This window comes from Lampetra planeri, chromosome 14 (genome assembly GCF_965212315.1).
Source record: "Lampetra planeri chromosome 14, kcLamPlan1.2.h2, whole genome shotgun sequence".
In the NCBI taxonomy this organism is placed as follows: Eukaryota; Metazoa; Chordata; class Hyperoartia; order Petromyzontiformes; family Petromyzontidae; genus Lampetra; species Lampetra planeri.
The window spans coordinates 377,973-396,749 of record NC_136120.1 but is presented as its reverse complement, the minus strand read 5'-3'; the positions used below and the strand labels follow the sequence as shown (position 1 = coordinate 396,749).

The window sequence follows — 18,777 nt, the reverse complement described above, 5'->3', positions numbered from 1 at the left end:
CTGACATCGTGCATTTTAGGGTGAATACGCACGCTGCAGCATTAATCGTGTCGGCCACTGAATTTGAACCGCACGAACCTCTGCAATGAGTGAGCCGTGTCGCGATGTGATGGTGCCAAAATAACTCCTGCAACAGCCTCCGTGGACAATGTTGTGGCGTGAAATTAAGCACTCGACTCCAGTTACGCGAGTGTACAAACGACACCGCACGAAGTCTTTACTTAAGATTTTGTTGTTGTTGTAAACCGCTTTGCTTTTGACCCACAGCATATGACACAAACATCCAGGCACTATTGAAGCAGGTTATGAAAGCCAGCTAGGCTGCATTTCTTTTTTAAAGATTAACTGTTTTTGAAATACGCAATGCATCTGTGGCACGTGACCGTACTGTTTCATGGATAACATAGGTGACCCAGCCGTCTACACCATTTACACCGTCTGCTGCAGTCACACATTGTTGGCTGTTGCACAAGTTGAATAATAAAAACTATGCACATTTATTGGTGGGCATGTCTATGCGTAACTTATAATCAGATACAATTATAAGCACCAGGTGTGTGTGGAGATTTAAAGATTATAACTTATTGTTGATGCACAGTTTTGTAATGTACCTACTAAAGTGAGCTATATAGCAGAAGGGACCTAGCCACAGATGATCGCCCAACAAAGAGGGTTATCGCGTGGAAATTTATAGCAGCCAATTACTCGAAACACATGTTTCTAAATGTGGAGGGAAAAATCGGAGGACCCGGAGAAAAATCCACACGGCCATGGGGAGAGAGACACGCAAACTCCAAATATACAGCAGCAGGCGTCAGGATGGGGATCGAACTCTTAACCTCCTGTATACCAGGCAAATTATGTATGTATGTTGAACTTTTTTCCCACCGTACGCAGCCAAGTGTGCTAATCGGAGGTGCGGGGGAAGGAGGTAGTTACATCTTACACCCTAAACTATGCCCCTTAGATCATTCTGTTCACCCCGCCCACATAAATGAACATTCCCTATTAGTCATCAGTGGTTGGTTTGTATGTGTGCGTTTACATAATAAAATTTTCTCCAAATAATTTTAATCCAATTGCGTAATGAGTTAGATTCGCCCTGCATGGCAGAAAATATCACGCAGAAGGAAATGGCAGAGAAATGTCCGCCACATGGCAGTAAAATCAATGGTTTTTAGCTGTAATTTACCCAAGTTAAATTCAAACTTAATGTCCAGGGCTTCACCTAGGTCGATTCATCCTCAAAATAAGATACCCGGTGTAATGTGTAAACATTGCCACTGGGGGGAGACAAAGGCGGCCGAGTGCGGTGCTGGCCACCCACCCCCTCGTGTGCCGTGCCAGCCTTCATAGGTGCTATTCGCGAATAGCACTTGCCCCAACAGTCTGTTAAGGCTATACGGAGGAATCTTTGTCTTTTCTTGCAGTCATTGGTGATTGGGCTGTGACCATGCATGCACTGGACTCGAGTGCTGGGATAAATCAGAATGGACGACTGCAACCCAGAGTCAAAGCCAAGTTCTCAACGAGCCTTGTGGACAGGGCTTGTGTGCACTGCTAAATGAACAAAGATTTACATCATGGGACCTCCTTGCCAGTACCAAAATATGAGAAGAGGTTTTCCCCTTTTTTCTGGCAACAAAACAGGTGTTAAGATGTTCAAACACCAAAATAAAACCTTTTACAAGGAATCATGTCTGCATTAACCACAATACTTGTGGTCAGAATGAAAACAAAAAATATACTCTGCTAACATATGGATTGTCTTTGAAACTGATTGGTCCACACCAGAGACAGCTTTCTTTCGAGCCTCGTCTCAAACGGTGTTTGACCAGAGGACGGCAAATGAGCCTAGTCTAACACCGTTTGAGATGAGGCTCGAAAGAAAGCTGTCTCTAGTGTGGACCAATCAGTTTCAAAGACAATGCATATATTATCAGAGTATGATGAACCCAGCGAGTTTAATTACCGGAACACGGCCAACATCAGTGGCAACTCACATCCGAACAAAATCTGTAAATGATGATAAAACCATCACGACAGAAACACGCTCAAGCGGTTGACATCTGTGACCAGCCTTGGGGTAGACCACCCTTCGCAGATCCACACCGCCCACGTGTGGTGAAGTATGGTCAAACAACCCCCCCTCCCCACGAGCAAAAGGCACGGTGAAGCCTTCGCCCAGCAGTTTATTGACAAAGAGCTATAAATGATTATTGTTATTGTGTATATATTTAAATGTCTGAATATTTTATCCATGTACACGTGTATAAACTATGTAACTCTACAATAATGTTACTGCACAACATTCAAAAAATAAATTTCTAACACAGGTCGAACAATGCACCCACATTTTGCAATGAAAATGTTATCAGTGTATACGTTAACTCCACAAGCACTACGATGCTTGTGTTAACTCTATACTTCAAATAAACTCTGCAGGGATGCTACTGTTCACCTTCGAACGCGGATCTCCACTGCAAAACACATTATGCAATTAAAACAGGCAGGCATTTGAAGCAGCGTGCTAATTTGACTTAACCCGACAGAGTGCGCACATAGGAACCGGAGCTCTGAATGCCCCCCCTCACCTCCACACCCCCCCCAACCCCCTACCCACCCCCCTCCCTCAACTGTCTGACACATATGCCAACGTATTCATTTGGAAAGGAAAAGCGCTCTGGGACACTGAGTACACAGCATTAAACATGTCAGGAGGAGCAGTCGCATGTTCATCGTTGAAGCGTCAAGCCAAACGACCGCACACTCACTCACAGGTTGCACTCCCAGCCCCCTGGCAAGGGAACAAGCGCAGACAAGACAGACCATCTCGCTCAACCGCTACCCTTTCAAAATTAAAAATATTTTACTCTTCTTATAACATTGGAGTCGCGTTTGGTGAAGGTGCCATTCAATACTTGGGCGCCACGGTGGAGAGATGGAAACTACCTCGCCTGATATACAGGACGTCGTGGGTTCGATCCCGACCCTGACACCTGTAAATTTGGAGATGGCATGTTCTCTCTCCCCGTGGTCGTGTGGATTTCTCTCCGGGTCCTCCGGTTTTTCCCTCCACATTTAGAAACATGCGTTTAGAGTATTTGGCTGTTATAAATGTCCACGTGATAAGCCACTTCGTTGAGCGATAATTTGTGGCCAGGTCACTTCTGAAAAATAGCCACATTGCTCAGTGGGCCTTACCTGGTAAAATATAAATAATGTTCATGGGTTATAGGGTTTTATTCAAGACGGGAGAATAAACGTCATCAGGTAAAATTGTAACACGAAGGTAAAAATGGCATCATTTGATTTGAATGAAGATCGGTCTCGTTTGAAATGCTCCCGGCAGACGTGTTAATTCAGAAGGTCCTTAAGAACATTTGCTGGGTTAACAATTGCATAGATTTTTTTTGGAATTGAACGGAAGACAATTAATTAAGTGAATTATTAAATTTACTAAATCAGTCAATAAATCTTTTAACCGTGAGCATTGTATACACACGCTGTATGTACACACTGTACAAAGAAAAAAATGCACCTATTGGTCGGTTAATTACGAAGTCGTATCTTTAAATGCAAAAAAATACAAAAAATAACAGAACATGTCCGTTGAGTTATTCGTGAAATATAAAAACAGCAACCTATTATGAGATTAATTGCAAGAGCAAGTTACAGTCACGTCAGAACGAGTCAAGTCTAGTCCAGCAAGAAGAAGATACTCGTGCTAAAACAAGCACAAATTCAGCAATGGCATCACAGCCTTTCCCCCCAAAAAGACAAAGATCCCCCGTATAGCCTGAACAGACTGTTGGGGCAAGTGCTATTAAATACCACCCATGAAGGCCAGAACGGCACACGAGGGGGTGGGTGGCCAGTACCATGCCCAGCCGCCTTTGTCTCCCCAGTAGCGATGTTTACACACCACACCAGGCACTAATTTCAGGCTGAGTCGACCTAGGGGAGGCCCAGGACTGGTTTAGACAATCGTCACTGATTATGGCCGTGAATCGAACATGAGTCGCCAGGTTCGTAGCACAGCGCGCTAACCGCTCCACTACCACTCTCCACAGCTTTACCCCACACACACACACTCGGGAGTGTGGGAACTCGAGGAGAATGCACGACAGACAAAAAGCGCGTCCTATTACTCATTTTCTTTTAGCGTTTCGGACTTGCTTCAAATTAATCTAACATTCCTTATGTCAGTGTGCCCCCCCCTACTCTGAGCTTTCCAAGACCCCACTCCCCCCCTCCCTTTAAACAAGGTCACGAAACAGGCCTGGTTTACGTCTCTTCATCTCCGTCTCTTCCCAATCTGCGTCAGAGCCGCCACGGCGACAACCGCCGAGCGGTGCCACAATTGTGCCGCTCGTTGCGGACGTTTGCAAATTCGAGCCACCCCCACCCTGGACCACCCTGGTTAATACTGCGGGTGCTTGCATCGCAAATACATTGCCTTCCGTATCGCAGCGAGACAATGAAGATCCCAAGCGGCGTAATTCGCGCGAAGCAGTAGGCCCCCACGTGCCGGCGTCACGGTCAAAAGATTTGGCAAATTACTCACAAATTACTTGATTGGAAAATATCCAATACAAATATCACCCGCCCCCTTGCTGACTGACTAATTGCCCACTCGCAGACTGGTGCTGTGTTAGCTTGTGCCACACAGGGACAGCTGCCATAAGGGGGGTCCTCCCCATCAAACTACAATTAAAATAATCTGTGCCTTAAGTTTCATGGTTGACTCCTGGCTGGGTTCCTCTCCACCCCAACAATAACTCTGCTGCTGTTCGTGGCCGTGGGGCCGGGTAACTGGCTACACGGGATTTTCCATGTAAAAAAAAATTATCATTGAATCGAATTGAAATGACGGAATAAGTTCAGAAGACGAACAATAGATAGCGACACCGAAGAGGAGGGGGTGTAAACACAGTTCACTTAAAATTGTTCGAACGTTTTAATTAGTGCTCCTATTGATGTAATTATTTCGCCAGAATATTAGTTAAATCCTAAAAGAATATGAAAAAAAACACGTTACCTTTAGCGCTCCGAGTCCAGCATTGTGAGACAAGTATGAAAATGGCAACAGTCTCTTATTTTACGTCGCAGAGCAACGGTTCTCTGCGAGTACGTGTGGAGGAGAGGGGAGTGAAGAACGAAAACCACCTAAAGCTGGGCACTGGAACGATTCAGACAAGGGGCGACGACCGGCGCTTTGCGAGGCTGGGGCATTTAATCGCCGAGCACAGGGGCTGGCAACCAAAATAACCATAAGAGCAAAATTTTTTCGAATTCGGTACAAAACTCAAACTATACCGCAATGCACGTGAATACATAAATACATGCGTACAGAAAGTCACGAAGCAGTCCGTAAAGAGCCCACATGCCGCTCCGGAGCCGCGGATTGGCGACCCCCTGGCCCAATGGGACACAAAAAAGCTCCAACCCATTTACCTGAGGCCAATCTGAGCTTGCAGGCGCTGGCCGCGCTCGTGCAGGGAGTGGGCGCGCTCCCCATACGGGCTCACATCTGGGTACTGCAGACTGTGCTGCTGGTTCAGCTTTACGTTCACGGCCTCGGCACGTGGGAGCTCCTCCTGCATGCGGCGAAACAGCCGCTGCTTCTGCTCCAGCTCCGACTGCCATTGCTGTGGTAAAGAGACGAGGGGGGGGGCGATTACAAATGCCAGAGTCGAGAATTCTGGACGAATTTGCCCGGACTGTCCCCTATGCGCGTGTGTGTGTAGCTGTCGAGGCGCTGCGACACGCTTTGGGGCTCAGTCTCCACCTGGGAGGCTGCAGCCGCAGGGCGACGGACGCATAGAGAGGGACGTTAGAGATTGTGAGCGTAGAGGGTGGGATGGGTCACAGTGTAGTTTTGCTCCTCTTCCTCCTCCACCACCCTGGGTTAAGATGACGGGAGGTATGTGCGTATGTTGAATTTATTTCGCAAGTACGTAGCCTACTGTGCTAATCGGAGGTGCGGCCTACAGCACTGGGCGGAGGCCACATTAAAGAATGAGCGGTGAATAAGAGATGAAATGGATGTCGTAGGTGTCCGGATACCCCAATACACGTTTAGACATGGCGAAGAGACACCAAGTTGTTTAATTTTAATTTACCAAAAATTATGGTAATGTGGAGTGTGTTTTTATTTCATCAACAAGGTGACTTAAACACTCATTATGCTAACAACGGGACATTTAAATACACAGCTCAGTGTTGAGTAAGCAGCCATTAGTTGCTTAAATGTAATTTAAATATAGTGAAACACCTCTTATCTGTGACAAAGTTGGTGGTGGGGGGAGGGGGAACTTCACGGATTCTATCTGCAATCATACGCAGTTACCCAGTTACCGCCACGAACCCCTCCGCTAGGAGGTGACCCTCCTCCCCGCCCCCTCCCCCTCGACTGTAAGGTGACAGGAGCCACCGTGGCATTTAGATTTTGTTTATTTTGCTGCTATAAATGTCCACATGCTAAACCACTTTGTTGAGCTATTATTTGTGGCCAGGTCGCTTCTGTAAAAGAAGTTGATAGCACGGTGGGCTTTACCTGGTAAGATAAAAAAAAAAGTTTTATTTGTATAGACTTTTTTCTTGAAGTGACTTGTCTACCTCTCCTATACTTTGCACTCTTGTCGTGCTTTTGCATCGTTTACCTGCCCTATTACTAGCGAGCGCGCGCCCCCACCTTGAGGAGCACGATGTAGGCCTGGATGCCCTGAGGGCTGCTCGCGGCCATGTCCTCCTCCGCCAGCTTCACCTCGTACAGCTTCACGACGCTCTCCACGTCCTCCACACTGCGCACGGTCGAGTCCACCACCTTGAGGCTAGGGGTCACAGGGCAACGGACAAGTGGGCATTAAGCAGCTGCCACTCTACCGTGGTTCGCCAAGAGCTGTCTGTATCGTTTATCACTTCCGAATAAGAGATATATAGCTCAGTGGGCCTTACATGGTAAAATAAAAAGTTTAGTTTAATGTTTTGTTGGCCCATGTGTGCTTAACCACGACGGTCAGTTCAGTTGGTGAAGGCGGGCCGCATAGATATGGTTTAAAAATGGACAATAGAACAATGGACATTTCTGCACCACCTTCTGCTACCCATAACATAGCTCTGCAGCCTGTGGCATCTATTATGTATGAATGTATGTCGGTGCTTCTTTCGCACCATACGTAGCCAAGCACGCGCTGAGAGGCAACGGTTCGTGGCCTGCTCCTCGTAAGTGACGCTGACCCGCATTACAGTTAGGCTCCGTAAACAATGCAACGATTCATTGACGCGTCGTCAGGCACGTAACGACGCGTTCGTCCGTCAATCGAACGTATCCCTGTGCTCACGATGCGTGCATCCAACTGTGCCGATAAAAATATTTTAAAATTTTAATTTGTATCCAACTGAAGTGATCAGTGGGGCGAATGGATTGAATAGAACTGCACAAACAAGACAGTAGAAATGTGTTTCGCTTTGTCCGACACAACTCAACAGGGCCCGCACACAAAGAGCAGTGGAAAAAGTGACGCCAAACAACCAGGTCTTTGGCCTGCTGTATAATGACCGGTGTTAGACTATCATGAACAGTGGCAGTCCTATGAACAGACTTGTCCCCACCAAAATCTGATTTCAGTTGCAAAGAAAAAAAATCGTTTGAACATCAATACACTCTGATGGGAGCAGTAAAGAGTATTAATATTTTTTGCTTGCTAAAGAATATCAACATACGCGTACACAGGCATCATTACATGGCTATTAAAAGTATTTGCACATGGTCTTCTTGACGGCACGTGAAGTACTTGTGTCATCATCCTGTAGAAATGCATCAGCTTGGCTGTGTGAGCACTGGAATCACGCGCATGTGCGTGCGTGACAACAAGACATCCTTACTCCTCCATGCATTGAGCTGACAGCTCATGCAGCGGCTTGTACTTCTGCACCAGGCTGATGAAGTCATTGTGCTGAGCGATTGCCGGATTCTGGTTCAGAGCCTCCAGCTGTCCTCCCATGCCATCCAGGGACTGCATCAGGGCCTGTATAAAAAGTTTGTGGGCATCGGACATTCAATGTAAAAAAAAATATTTGCTGGTAATGAACTAAAATTAAAAAAATTAAAAAATACAAAAAATTTCACCAGGTAAGGCCCACTGAGCTATATAGCTTTCTTTCAGTAGTGACCTAACCACAAAAGATAGCTCAAAAAAGTTGCTTATCACATGCAAATTTAAAGCAGCCAATCAAAAAGAGACCAGATGACTCAATTAGCCACTCTGTCTGCAGGAAAGTAACCCATACCTACGCCTATCTAAAACCTGATTCCCACCACCATCCATCCCAGAAGAATTCCCTCATCAAAACGCTACACCATAGAGCTTAATGTATCTCCGTCCATGAACACCTAACCAGTGAACTCAAACATGCACACCAGGCTCTCAAGGCAAATGGATATTCTGACTACACAATCCGCAAAGCCATCATTCCAACCGTGAGGAAGGAGCCATCTGAAGATCCAATCAAAACCATCACCTTACCTTACATAGCAGGGATAACCAAAAAGATTTCCAAAATCTTGAATAAAAACAAGATCCAGGTCCGATTTAACACAGTGCATAACATTCGTGACCTGATCCCATCTGTAAAGGACAAGATTCCTGACTTGCAATATCCCAGCGTCTACATCTAAGCTGTATCTGCGGCAGCAGTTACATTGGGGAAACCAAACAACATGTCTCGGACCGTGTTCGTGAACATAAGGCAGATCTGAAACACGGCAGGACCAATACTTCTGCCGTGGCTGATCATTACTTTAATGCGGCTGGCTCACATGAAATTTATTTCTCTAAGACGATGGTACTTTGCAAGCCAACTGGCTATCAACAAAGATTTGTTCCCGAAGCCATCCATATATACAGACACAGACACAATTTCAACCGAGACGACGTTTTGTAACTCAACAATCATTGGAAAGATTTCATCAACCACTTTGGGTCATGACTTGATTTGTGTTTTCTTGTCCACCTCCACCGTCAGCAGTGTGGGTGTGTGGAGCGAGGTGCATGCTTTGATTGGTGTAGACCTACTGGCGGTGTCGGAGCCTTCTCCTATATTAACATTAGCTGCCCCGCCCATATCTAAACCTTTATAAACAGCTTGCCCTCAGAGGCTAACTTCCCTGTTCCTGATGACGACTGCTTGTGATGCGATCGAAACGTCGTGATATTTTTATTATTTTTATTCACTTTATTTTATTTTTGATTTTTATTATTGTATTGTTATTTTTTTTTCTATCTATGCAAGTTTACCCAAATAACCATAGAATACAGCCAAATACTCCTAACGCATGTTTCTAAATGCGGAGGGCAAAACCAGAGGATCCGGAGAAAATCCACACGACCACGGAGATAACATGCAAACTCCAAATAAACAGGCGTCAGGGTAGGGATTGAACCCACAACCTCCTGTATACCAGGCGAGTCTTTAACATCTCGACACCATGGTGCTACTTGACTCGCGTGCCATGCTTCTTTAAAATAACAATAAGTACATTTGGTATCCATGCCATCCTTATAGCATGCAGGCAATCGTGAAGCTGGTACGTTTAGCAGACAGATATAGTCTGAGCTGTCGCGGTTTCACGGTTACATCGCTCAATATGCATTCCAGAGTTCACCGGTCGAATTCGATCTCCTGGCACGGGAATTGAAACAACGAGGCAAGCGTTTTGTTAATCTTTGTAATGCATTATAATGTATTTATTAACGAAAGTAATAACTGCGTATAATTAAATGCATGCTCACGAGATCTGGCAATGGGAAGCAGTTTGGTTGCCGGCTCCAGACTGAGGCGGGGCTTCACATCAAGCATGAAACCACAAGACTCTGCCCATGAATACCCAAATGCCACTGCCAGCTCTGAGTAATGGTGTCCAAAGTAACGTAAATCACAGTCTGTCACCACGTCTTTCATGGTTAATAATTAATAGCATTCGTTATAAATTAAAATGAAATCTTGTGGGATTAATAAATGTCTCTCGTACAAAGATGAAGTCGTGAAAGAGAACGAAGCTCACACATATTGAGGGCATCATTGTATATCGGTTTCATCTCAAGTTACGTACAGGGACTCCTCTACTTACAAACGAGTTAAGTTCCAGAGATCATTTTTGTAAGACAATTTGTCCCTAAGTCCAACTTTACCCCTGTCGATTCCAAAAATGTTGTACTGCATTTACATTAAACATGGAGAATTGTTTAAGAAGTTGCATAATCGCCTGTAGATGTAGATGCCACTTTTTTAATGTCCTGCAAATGTAGATGCCACCACCGCCACTTATTGCGTAGCGGTTGAACTTACAACTCTCGGTCCAAACAGGCAACTGGACATATTAACCAGGTTTGTTTGTATCTCTGAAAGTTTGTACGTCGAATGTTCGTAAGTAAAGGAGTCCCTGTACTCAAATGGGACGCTGCCTCGGTGTAAGGGTTCACACACTGGACTTACGATCCAGAGGTCACCGGTTCGATTCCATCTCCTGGCGTGGCGGTTAAAACAAATGGGCGAGGTCCTTAATTGTCCCCCTCAACCACTGTCCACCGACCAGTCGGTAGATTGTGTGTGGTTGGGTAAAGTGTGGGTACTCCCAACTCTTCCGACACGTCTGGCCAGCGTGGAAGAGCAGCCTATTTATTTTTGTTTTAGTTTGTTGTCCTTCCCCGCACCTCCGATTAGCAAGGTTGGCTACGTAGGGCGCGAAAGAAGTTGAACATGCATACAAAATATCCTTCAGAGAAGCACGCTGGAGCTCCCATTCGTGAAAACACTTCCACCAACAGTGGTACGTGCGAAGCAATTCCCACGCTTCACCTGTGCCCATGTATTCCTTTTTCATTTGTACCCTTTAAACAACTGTGAATTACCTGGTTCATACAGGACTCAAAAGAGTTGCTGATACATCGCCTTCAGCAATCGAGGCGTTGGCAAAAGGTAACGAGCAGCTTTTGTTTTTTGCGCGCGAAATTACGTCTCACCTGCAGGCTATTCAGCCGATCCTCGCTGTCGTGGATCGGGTTCTGAACCTTGAGCGGTGTCTGTATGATGTTCCACAGGGAGTCCTCCCAGTTGCCAATGAGCAGCACCAACTTGCGCAGTCTGGCCTCATCCGCCTCACTGCTCCCGTCTTAACAAGAACACAAACGACAGTTGGATGCCACTGGAGCTATGCACTTTTAAATCTAGATTGAAAACTAATTTCTTTAGAACTGCTTTTTGTGTTTAGTTTGTCCTTTCTGGCACCTCCGAGTAGCACGGTTGGCTACGCATGGTGCAAAAGAAGTTCAACATACAACCAACCAACCATGCACCAATGCAATTGATTGTTTTTATTTTACTCTATGAAATGTTTTTTTTACAACTAAGGATGAGAATGTGTGTTCATATGGCGCTTACATTACTCCAAAAAAATCAAAGCACCTTACATAACACAACATATCAATAATTTCAATGCCCAAATGTAGATTTTAAGCCTAGGGGAATCTGTGATGACAGCTAACCCTGAATGACACAATGTTAATGAAGCACTGACCCTGCATAATTGAGTTTTAAGCTAATTTTTTTCCCTAGGATCTGGTTGATAAGCATGAATGTGGGGGCATTGGTATAATAACCATTCCAGATCCTATAAAAAGACAAAGTAGTATCAAATACAATTACTCCTGGCTTAAATTGACCGGAATAATCTATTTGATTGGGTGGGAAATGAAATCATCCGAGCTCTAACAAGCAAAAGGTCTTCATATAAATATATAGAAATTATAAAAAGCATTTACAAAAAAGGAACCACAACATTGCCAATCCATGAAGTGAGAAGCAACATCCTAATCAGAACAAGAATTAAGCAAGGAGAACTACTCTAATCACGACTATTCAAAGCAACGTTAACATATATTTCCTGAAAACTGGATTGGAGACATGAATGTACAAATGTAGTGTCGTTGGTATGAGTACCGTTGTGTAGAGACAGTATCATGTGGGTGGCTACTGTAGGGGCGGAGCCTCTCCCCGGACACCGGATGGGCATACCAGGGGAGGCTGGGTAAACAGGGAGAGGCACGTGACTGGAGGTGGTGTGGGCAGGGGGGTGCCAGGGTTGAGGAACACGTGAGGTGGACCCTGAACTCTCACGAAGGATCGGAAAAAGAGGCATGGCCAAAGGCGGGGCCTGGCCATGACGTAAGGATAAAAGCCAAACCCCGGGGGGGAAGCGGGGTCGATGCTGCTGGAAGAAACCTTCGTCGTCGGCGGGTCTTCGGGTCTCCGGGCGTCGCGCACGTGAACCAGGCAGCACGTTGGCTAACCTGGTCTGGTTTGTAGTTGCCCATCCAGAATGTAAATAGCCATCTACTCCAAGTGTATATAGCTAAGTGTAGGAACGGTGGGTTACCACCTTATGTTGTTATTCCGTTAAGGGTTATGTGATGTTAGTTAATAAACTGTGTTTCCTCCAAGTTCTAGTGTGCGCCTAATTGGACCCACTACACAAATATAAATATCGATCACTAGCCTTTTGCCCATCCAAGGACGGATGTATTGCAGTAAATCTGAAACTTGCAACCGAAAAGCAGACTGCGACGTGATATTCATTGCATCAATTCACGTGCAATATGTAAGGCCGCGGTGAGACAGACTTACTTAATTTAAAGGTTATAATCCCTTGTTCATCATGACGTACTTTTTACTTCGATGTCTCAATAGCGTTACGGAGATCACGTGACGTGAGGGTTCTACCTTTGTAGTGAGGGTTGTGAGTTGACACTGAGGAGGGGGGAGGAGGCGCCTCGCCACCCATGTGGAGTGACGTCACCCGCTAATTATTATTTATGGGGGGGGTGTCCATTTGGAGGACATCACATGTTCATGAGTATTAATGAGGGGGACTGTTCGATGTGGAGTGACGTCACCCACTCATGATTATTAATGAGGGGGGGGTTCCATGCAGAGGACATCATCTGTTCATGATTATTAATGAGGGGGGCTGGCCGACGTGGAGTGACGTCACGTGCAGGACACAGACATTCTTGGCTCATATATATAGATAATAACAGCCATATTCATATTTGCTTATGGCTGTCGTTATAACCAATGAAAATGAAACCTTTTAAGGACTTTGCAGAGCGGTGGGCACGCTCCACTATTTAATGCTGCAACGTGAGTTCAATTCCTGGCCGTGGATGACATCAGCAGCAATCGCTATCCAAACCGGTCCTGCGCAGCCACACCCTTCCCACCCACTTGCGCCAACCTGCTCTCACCAGCGTCGTTAAAGCATAGTCGAACAACACCGTGACTGACATGGGAGAGGGAGGCCTTCATCCAGCAATGCATTTACAAATAGCTGCAAATTATTATTAAATTGATGATGAAAATGACAACGACAGTGTGTCAAACTGGGATCACAAGTTTCTGCCTCCAGGTCAATCAGCACCGGATCTCCTCAGGGCTGCGTCCTTTCCCCTCTGCTATTCACCCTGTACACCAACAGCTGCACCTCCAGTCACCAGTCCGTCAAACTCTTGAAGTTTGCGGACGACACCACCCTCATTGGGCTAATCTCTGATGGGGATGAGTCTGACTATAGGAGGGAAGCTGACAACCTGGTGACCAGGTGTAACCAGAACAACCTGGAGCTTAATGCTCTTAAGACCGTGGAGATGGTTGTGGACTTCAGGAAGAATTCAGCCCCACTCACCCCCATCACCCTGTGCGACTCCCCAGTCACCAATGTTGAGTCCTTCTGCTTCCTGGGCACTATTCTTTCCCAGGACCTCAAGTGGGAACTGAACATCAGCTCCCTTATCAAGAGAGCTCAACAGAGAATGTACTTCCTACGGCAGCTGAAGAAATTTAATCTGCCAAAGACAATGATGGTGTGCTTCTATACAGCCATCATTGAGTCCATCCTCACCTCCTCCATCACCGTCTGGTACGCTGCTGCCACTGCCAAGGACTAGAGCAGACTGCAGCGTATCATCCGCACTGATGAGAAGGTGATTGGCTGTAATCTACCAACCCTTGAGGACCTGCACACTTTGAGGACCCTGAGGCGAGCGAGGAAGATTGCGGACGATTCCTCGCACCCTGGATACTCTCTGTTCCAGCTACTCCCCTCCGGCAGAAGGCTGCGGTCCATCAAGACCAAAACCTCACGTCATAAAAATAGTTTTTTCCCATCCGCTGGTGGCCTCCTCAACAAGGCCAAGGGCTTAAAATGACTTTTACACTTAAAATGACTGTTACGCTTACTATAACATTTTATCTACATAATTACACCTTTCCATACTTACAACGTGTAATCTTATTTGTATTTTTGTATTTTAAGATTGTTTAATACGGCTAATTAACATTTTACATTTCGCATTTTATAAGGTCTACTTATTCATAATTTTAAAGATTTTAGCCCTTTAGTATTACTTATACTTTGTAACGTTAGTATAGTTAGAGTGTATACCTTTTATATAAGTTAAGATTCCTACTTGTTCAATGTATGCACCGTCCCGCCATAGTGAATTCCTTGTCTGTGCAAACTTACATGGCGATTAAAACCGTTTCTGTTTCTGATTTCTGATTCTGATTCTGATGATATCACAGAGAGATATCGCGAAAGACGCGGGCAAGTAAGCAATGAACAATCAATACGGGGGGGGGGGGGTCCTCTCTCACCAAATTCCATGGAGGTGTGGAGGGATATGTTGTGATCCACCACCACCTCGCAATCCACATTTCTGCCCCCCATGTCCGGCAGCTGCGTTTGTGTCATCGGCGCCTTGCCGGCTCCCTCCCAGAGCTCCACGACGTCGTTGAAGTACTGCACGGTGCTTGTGTAGTCGCGGCGCAGCTGCGTCAAGTCGTTGGGACCGAACAGCTGTAAGGGATAGAGTGAAAGTGTCGCTCAAAAGTGCAAGTGTGTACATTTGTAACACGCGCACGGTTTTTCCGTCGGCTCTCGGACAGGCGAGACGATTCTGAGGCGCGGTTAACCGCAGGCAAGCGGGGAAGGTAGCTAAAGAACCGGTGCCAACAATTGTCCAAGCTCTGTGGCCCTATATGGGGATATTTAACCAATTCCATTCACGAGCAGCAGGACACAGGAGCACCCAAAGAAAAAATGCTCATGTGAGGGGGCTACACTCAATCGCCCGTACCGATGGAATAACCGATGGAGATTAAATCCCCTTGCTGTACTGCCGTACCCAGGCAAGCCAGGAGATGGCGACCCTGATGCCCCAGCGGGTTTGGGAGTTTCACAAATCTGCGTGATCCACTAACCCTCACTGCCTCCACAGCACTGGAGTAGAGGTGTGCGCCACAAGTGCGCACGCACACACACACACGTCCTGAGCCAGCACATTTCTGGCAATATTGAAACCATGACGATCGTGGGATATGACAAACATTCCAACACAGGCTCCTGAAAAATGTCTTAAGACTCGTAATGGATTTCATGGAATCCAGACATCTGTTATATTTACCGTAAGGAAACGTCTCCCAGAATACATTAAAAATTATTTCAATAATTTCACGTCACCTTGGTTTCTCGTTCACATTCACGTTTAACAAGTGAACTGTGTAAAAGATGACCCTTAAAGAAAGGGACCTTGCCTATTACATGTAGCAGTTCACCAGGGTTAATACAAGCAAGGCTGACTGCTGATGACACTGAATCACGGCTGATGACGTTATGCACTCCCAGAAGGACATGGGGGCAGAAAGGCAGTGTACAAAACACCTTTATTTTTTACGTGTACACAGATGTGTGAAGGAAAGATAACTGTCCATTTATCCATTTTGCTATTTATTCCATATAAGATGCTACAGATGAAAATATACTCTTGATTACACCGCATATGTCAATAATCGACAATTCGGGCATTCACAGTGACGGTGATTTCACCGTCGCACTTGAGCCAGCCGAGGTGGAATCTGAGGCCACGTTAAGCGCGTAAGGCTCACTGGCAGGTCACGGAACAGACCCACATGTTACGAGTTAAATGAATGAAACGACTGGCAGATGCTACACCTGTGCTCCCCACCATGTCAACAAAGATAACGACAAACATCTCCCGTGTAGCCTTAACAGACTGTTGGGGCAAGTGATGTTAGCGAACACTGATGAAGGCCGGGAGGGCACACAAGGGGGTGGGTGGCCAGCACCACGCCCGGCCACCTTTGTCTCCCCAGTGGAAATGTTTACACACCGCACCAGGTACTCATTTGAGACCGAGTCGACCTAGGGGAGGCCCAGGACCGGTTCAGATAATCGTCACTAGTGTTAGCCGTGAGTGGGAATCAAACTCTGGTCGCCGGGTTCATAGCGCAGCGTGCTAACCGCCACACTACCGCTCGCCTCACTATGTCATCACACACACATACACACACCTGTGAATCCTGGCTCATTCGAAGGAACTCTTCATAGTTAGACTCCAAGTCTTGCATGACCCGCGTGTACTCTTCAGGAGAAGGCTTCTGTAAAGCACAAGAGATGCATTTGAAGAATTTGCTTTTATAGTGTGAAGTTTATGGGACTGCATGTGATATTATAGCCACACTCTGAAAATGTTCCTCACTCTGGCAGTGAGCAGTGTTTCCGAGAACGGCCCAGAAAGATGCCACCTTAAAACTACTTCCAAAGCCATTTCAACTGGCCTCTCTTTCTCAATACCTGATTTTGGCAATTCGTTTTAACGTTATAATCCAGTGAATAAAACTGCAGATCTCCAGGTATAGATGCTAAAACCGGGGCTTAATTTAAGCCAGGTCTGACCAGGTGAGCAACTGGGAATATATTTCCAGAACCTGGCACACCACATCCAGTATACCTCTTGTTAGCCACTATTAATCGCGTGCCTCTTCCAGTCGAGCTGGAAAATATTCAGTGAGAAAAGAAATCCCTGGACACCCGTGATGGCGCGTCAAGATGAGAGGCGGTGTTTTGTTCACACACGTGTTCGAGGCTCCACGAACGGACGGTCTCCATATCCCGCAGCAGGTACTTCCAGAAGATGAGGCACCGGAGATTGATGGTCACCTGCTGCCACATGGTCATGTTCCCTTGGTTGAGGTTGTCAATTCTGCACACAGCGGTTCCCAATGAAGTAAAGATGAGCAGAAACACGAAGGGGACAGCTCCAGGATTAATCACCCACGCAATAATACTATTTTTTTTTACAGCCGCTTGAGCACAGTGCCAAAAAAAGGCCAACGAACACATCAAGAGCACAACCCAAAGATACGACAGATAAAAAGTGAAAACGTTGCTGGAATTCAGCGAGGTTATTATTGTGTGAGCTTGGGGAAAAGAGACGACTGGAAGGGAATTCCAAAGTAAGGCAGCTCGAGGGAAGCAGTGGTAAGAGCAGTGTTGTGACCTCCAGTGTGGTGGTTGAACCCAGTGTGGTGGATGAGACGGACCGGTTAGTCTGGTAGACCGAGTCCTCAACATCGGTGCAGGAATCATAAAGTGAGCTCACAGGAGTGGTAACTTTGGCAGTAACTCACAATTTTTATTTTACCAGGTAAGGCCCACTGAGCTATATAAATATTTTTCAGAAGCGAACTGGCCACAAATGGCAGCTCAACGAAGTGGCTTATCACGTGGACATTTATAGCAGCCAAATACTCTAAATGCATGTTTGTAAATGTGGAGGGAAAAATCGGAGGACCCAGAGAGAAATCCACACGACCACGGGGAGAGAGACATGCAAACTCCAAATATACAGACATCAGGGTCGGAATCGAACCCATGACCTCCTCCATACTAGGTGACAGAGTTAACATCTCGCCAACCACAGCGCCCTATAATGATGAAGAGGCGACGGACAGCCGGTGAGCAAGCGAGCGACCAGAGCAAATCAGCATGCGGATCAGCTAATGCGCAATCTGGGAATCACTTTGGTGACGCTAAGCAAACACTAAAAACACGGCTCACCGATTGGCGACCTCCATTGCGTCCTGGTTGGGAGGGGGCACTTGGAAGCAGAGAGAGAGCAGATCGATGTCGCGACCTCCAGGCCCGATTCCCCTCCACTTGATGCGGTTGGAGTTGTTCCTCAGGATGCACTGATCGTTGGGTTTTATCAACACCTGCACGCGTGAAGGAGCGTGGACAACGATCACAACCCGCTCGACTCTAAAGGCATAGGCCTTTGTTCAATCCAATGCTGCATGATGGAACTCCCCGCGACGTGCGGGTCGTCGGGGTTATTGGACCATACTTCACTGTGCTCATCAGCGTGGGTTAGTGAAGGTGGGGAGCATAGACATGGAGGCATAGAAAATTCGGAACAGTTCAAATATTTTTCCCACAAAGCCCTCTGCTGTTCGAACCCACAACCTCCTCCACACCAGGCGAGAGAGTTAACATCTCGGCACCGTGGCGCCATTCTGTACGCATATATGTCCGTCGACGCTTCTTTCTCCAAGTACATAGCCGACCGCGCTGATCTGGGAGTTTGGCGATCCACTGGGATAAGAGTTCGGTGGCAAGAAACGAGGCCCTGCGCGGCCAAGTTGGGGAGTCGAGCTCACCTCCTCCGTCTTGTACTCGCACAGCGCCTTGAGGGGGATCTGGTTTTGCACGGGGTTGGCGGGGTTCCTGGGCTTCAGCTGCACGACGGCCTTGGCGCGGCCGGCAAGGTTGGCAACCGTCCGGTTGTAGTTGAACAACGATTCCTTCTCGGCCTGTCATCGTTGTTGTTTCGTTTGAATGCGTGTAATGAGAGACAA

At 46.5% G+C, this 18,777-nt stretch overlaps 1 protein-coding gene across 2 annotated transcripts in view; it reads right to left on the bottom strand.

Moving 5' to 3' along the window:
• LOC144722272 (uncharacterized) overlaps positions 1–18,777 on the bottom strand; it is a 123,370-nt gene that overhangs the window by 67,128 nt on the left and 37,465 nt on the right. For both annotated transcript variants that reach the window (XM_078600367.1, XM_078600368.1), the window contains exons 11-19: positions 18,580–18,732; positions 17,981–18,135; positions 16,997–17,123; positions 16,432–16,518; positions 14,716–14,917; positions 11,028–11,176; positions 7,891–8,033; positions 6,698–6,836; positions 5,458–5,651 (exon numbers count right to left, since the gene is read on the bottom strand). In XM_078600367.1, coding sequence (XP_078456493.1) covers positions 5,458–5,651; positions 6,698–6,836; positions 7,891–8,033; positions 11,028–11,176; positions 14,716–14,917; positions 16,432–16,518; positions 16,997–17,123; positions 17,981–18,135; positions 18,580–18,732 — 1,349 coding nt within the window. The remainder of the gene's footprint in view (positions 1–5,457; positions 5,652–6,697; positions 6,837–7,890; positions 8,034–11,027; positions 11,177–14,715; positions 14,918–16,431; positions 16,519–16,996; positions 17,124–17,980; positions 18,136–18,579; positions 18,733–18,777) is intronic.